At 30.5% G+C, this 4,194-nt stretch overlaps 1 protein-coding gene across 6 annotated transcripts in view; it reads left to right on the forward strand.

Annotated features, from left to right (window-relative positions):
• The window catches only part of LOC115244693 (probable nuclear hormone receptor HR3), an 88,834-nt gene that overhangs the window by 63,281 nt on the left and 21,359 nt on the right, over positions 1-4,194 (forward strand). For all 6 annotated transcript variants that reach the window (XM_029822566.1, XM_029822568.1, XM_029822571.1 and 3 more), the window contains 2 exons: positions 1,205-1,370; positions 1,697-1,923. In XM_029822566.1, coding sequence (XP_029678426.1) covers positions 1,205-1,370; positions 1,697-1,923 — 393 coding nt within the window. The remainder of the gene's footprint in view (positions 1-1,204; positions 1,371-1,696; positions 1,924-4,194) is intronic.

The raw sequence follows: 4,194 nt of genomic DNA on the forward strand, positions 1-4,194 counted from the left end.
ATATTTCTTAAAAAATTAAAGAAAGAAAAATATTTTGCTACCTACAAAAGCTTAGTCAGCTTAATGTATAACAAATTTCTAATTATCAATTGCTTCCAAAAGAATCATATTGGTGTTCAGAATGATTGTCAAGAAAAAATAAATTCCAAGATGGTCAAAAAATATATGCGGAATATATATGCGCATAAAGTTACGGACATCCCAAATCATGTGTTATGCTTTCGAAACAGTACACGCGCATATGTATGCCCGAGTAGTTCGCGTGTGTGTGACATCATTGGGTGGGTGCGTCGCAACCAGACGATGATAGCGTCACCGAAGAAGACGAGGAGGACGCGGCGAGGCTCTTCCGCGTTCCTCGCCGAGCCTTCTTCGCGACGAGGAAGGGACCGACCAACCGGTCTGCCGACCGATAGACAGTGAGAGGAAGATCGTGTGCGATCTCGATTTCGATCGATTCACAAAACAGCCGTTAGATTTTATCGCCTCACGACAAACCGTCACGTCGATGACTCCTTCTATCTAATCTCAATGATTGTTCGTCAATGGCGATAATACGTTTGTAAAAATGGAGAGAGAGGGGTGAGGGGGAAGGTAGAGAAAGAGATAATCGAAACGGAGCGTTCGGCGCTATTCGATTATGCATACTTTACCTTATCTAGGAATTGTCCGGAATTAAAATGAAATTTTTACGTCGCCTGTATAACTTAGTATATGTAATAAGCGTAAGATAGAATAAGGATCAATATCTACAAGGTTGTGGTAAAAAATTTACGCGTAGTATATAAGATTGTTTTGATCTATAAAGTGCATTAAAATGTTGAATCGTACATTATTTTTTGCAAAATTTATACAATAAAATTTATATTTAAAATTCATATCTTTGTTATATTCTAAGTAATTTCAATTAGCTAAAATAAACAAGAAGCATAATGGAAAATCGTCGAAGGGCCGTTCCATTGTGATTAACAATTTTTGATTAAAGAATTTTAAATCTTATTCACAATATAAGAGAACATTAAATAATGAAACTTTAAGAGCACTTTACGCGAAAAAATATATATTTTTTAAAAATATGTTATAATCTAAACGTGATTATATCTTCAAATTATTTTATTAATTTATCACAAAGAAGTTAATATTTATATAATTTTGTTTTAATAATCCGATATAAATTTAATGAAACTCTTTGTTTTGTTCACAGCTGTTAAATTTGGGCGCATGTCGAAGAAACAACGGGAGAAGGTCGAAGATGAAGTTAGATTCCACAGGGCACAAATGAGGGCGGCCTCGGAGACGGCGCCGGACAGCAGTGTGTTCGAGCATCAGACACCAAGCAGTTCGGATCAACACCATCCCTATAATGGCGGGTAAGTATGATTCAACTTTATATAATGGAACGCGTCAAAATTGCGTCAGATTGCTTAAGAAAATTTAATTAAACTTCTACTTATATACATTTATAATTTATAAAATTATTTATAAATATTTATCAAATATATTGTACACAATTATTTAAAGTATTTATATAAAATTACAAAAATCTATAATTTATCAAAGAAGTAGAATAGCTTGATGTAGCTGCCATTGTTGTGATATAAACTTAAATACGAATGCCATCGAACGATATCAAAGCGATATTGCGTCACACGAGGAAGAAGACGATTCACACAGACACATCATTTGTCTGCGACAGGTACACGTATGGTGGTAGCGAATACACGTCGTCAGGTCCCGGCACCGGCGGTTACACGAATTATAATCACCAGGCGATGACGAATTACGAGCTTAGCGCTGATTACGTCGACAGCACGACGACCTACGATCCCAGGCCGACGCAGACACAGGTCGCGGATACTGTCGCTCCCGACACACCTTCAGCCGTCACAGCGACCGGGGTGCTCCCCAGCGTAGTCACCACCGGTAAGTAATGTTTTATTTACGATTTTCAACATAGACGTGAACCGATTAAATCATTCATTAATTTCGACACATATCATTAAACGAAACCATAAAACATATTATCTCATATTTTTCCGATTATATTACACACATACACATATATAGATAGGGACGTATAATAAAATATAATCTAGAAACCAAAAATCTCATAATAAAATAAAAATTAGTTTCATTTTCATCATTGCGATTGAAAATTTTTGAATTGTCTGGAAAATGCAGCTGATTTTCCAGAATCACATCATAACTTTTCTTAGCTATAAATAGCAACGAATATAAAAAGAAATATGATTGTTTCAATATTAATAAGTAATCAATTGAAGTACTGAACATTGAAGATTAAAAGATTTTTTTGAAATTAAATTTCACGAATAATAAAGATAGCTTGTTCTTTAGCTAATTTTAACTAAACTTTATTTTAAGAGAATTTTAAATTGGCGCTTAGTTACAAAGATATTTAATGAGAAAAGTTTCCAAGTTATGAAAAAAACAAATTGTCCAATCAAATTTCTATAAAAAAATTCATTCCAAGTTGTACAAAGAATTCTTGAAGAAATGAGAGCAACGATAGTTGTGTGTGGAGCGTTCATAATCCAATATTTTTCTGTAAATAGATACAGTAGCACTCCTCTTTATAATAAAATTATATCACATGTATAAATTCCTAATACATAAAAAGTTTAACGTAAATTTAGGTATTATTATTAAAAATTAAGATCACTTTCCCCCCATTTTACTTTTACAAAAATATAAATACAAAAGAGAGATATATATAATTAGAAACTTTCCTGATTTATAGACTTAAACTCTTGACACGCATTAATCTTTTGCATTTTGATTATTATTATTAGGAAAATACATAAAGTTTTAATTTTACTTAAGATGAAAAAAATTGCAATAAGATAATAGAGCTGAAGAAATGGTAGTTTCGCAAGTTTTTAATACATTTCTCTTTTATGTAAATATTTTACATTATCGTAGATTTATTTTGATACATCATGCGAAGACAACAAATTTGGTACGATTGCACTAGAGTTATGTAAAAGATTATTTTAATAAGTACGCATTAAATTAGATCTTGTAATGTGGGCGTGACTTTAAGTTTTCGCTTCGTAACCGGCACGCTAAATGCATTTCGGAGCACTGTCATTAACTCGCAGTTAATTGCGTTCACGCCTTTAATGTCTCCTATCTCCTATCATGCTACCGACCTTGTCATCGATAATTATTTCTCAGACAAAACATTTTTTGTCCGCAAATATTTTTTGTGTTCTATTATGCGGCAAACTTTTTCACAGTGTCGACATAATATTTTCTTCGATATTTTTATATCCTTACTTTTCTCTTTAAATTTTATTTTGTAATTAATAATTATTAGAAATATAATAATTAACAATAATTTAAAAACATATCTATTAACAATATTAACTTTTAATAGTTGTAAATATCTCCGCACACAATTTTTAAAAAAATTCTATGCGATAACAATATTTCTTTACTTATTTGTATTTATTTATATATGCAGTATTAATTTGTAGTTGTCTATCTTACATTACAAATATTACTGTAAATATAATTCAATTAGCATTACCGGATCTTACCAGTTTTTTATAAATTTTTGTTTAAGACTCGTCATAAGAAATTCTAAATGTAACTTTAATTAATACTATATAAAGTTAAATTGTTCATACAAATAATTTATATTAAGCAATTTATTTTTTTTATATTTTGTTATTTATTGAAGATATTAGTTTGGCATATAATTCATTAATATACCAATAACCATGCGATATTTGTATAATATATTTAGAATCGTGTCTCGAGTTTTCAAGCCACAAAATCGATTGCATCGTCTTTCAAGTTAATTTAGATTTAATCAACAAACTTACTGTAACTTGTGTTAGTTTCATTGAGATCAACCAAGTCTGAGTTTGATTTAGTATATAGTGACGAAACTTTGCACAAGAGCAAAATGGATAAATGACTTACCATGCAACTGGCTGACACAACGACAATGTTTATCACTAGTTGTCCAACATATTGATCAAAGCGAAAAATTAAAATATAAAAAAAGATTACATTATATTATAATAGTTAATTTGTTAGTTAATTTAAAAAAAAAAACGGAAACTTTTATTTCTCTAATGTAAAAGACAATCAAATTTCGTGCGTGAAAGTTTATAGAAAAATTATATATTTTAAAAAGTAGAAAAAAATTATAACAATAATTTAAAA

The sequence above is a fragment of the Formica exsecta genome, unplaced genomic scaffold (genome assembly GCF_003651465.1).
Source record: "Formica exsecta isolate Colony F162 unplaced genomic scaffold, ASM365146v1 scaffold83, whole genome shotgun sequence".
Taxonomy (NCBI): domain Eukaryota; kingdom Metazoa; phylum Arthropoda; class Insecta; order Hymenoptera; family Formicidae; genus Formica; species Formica exsecta.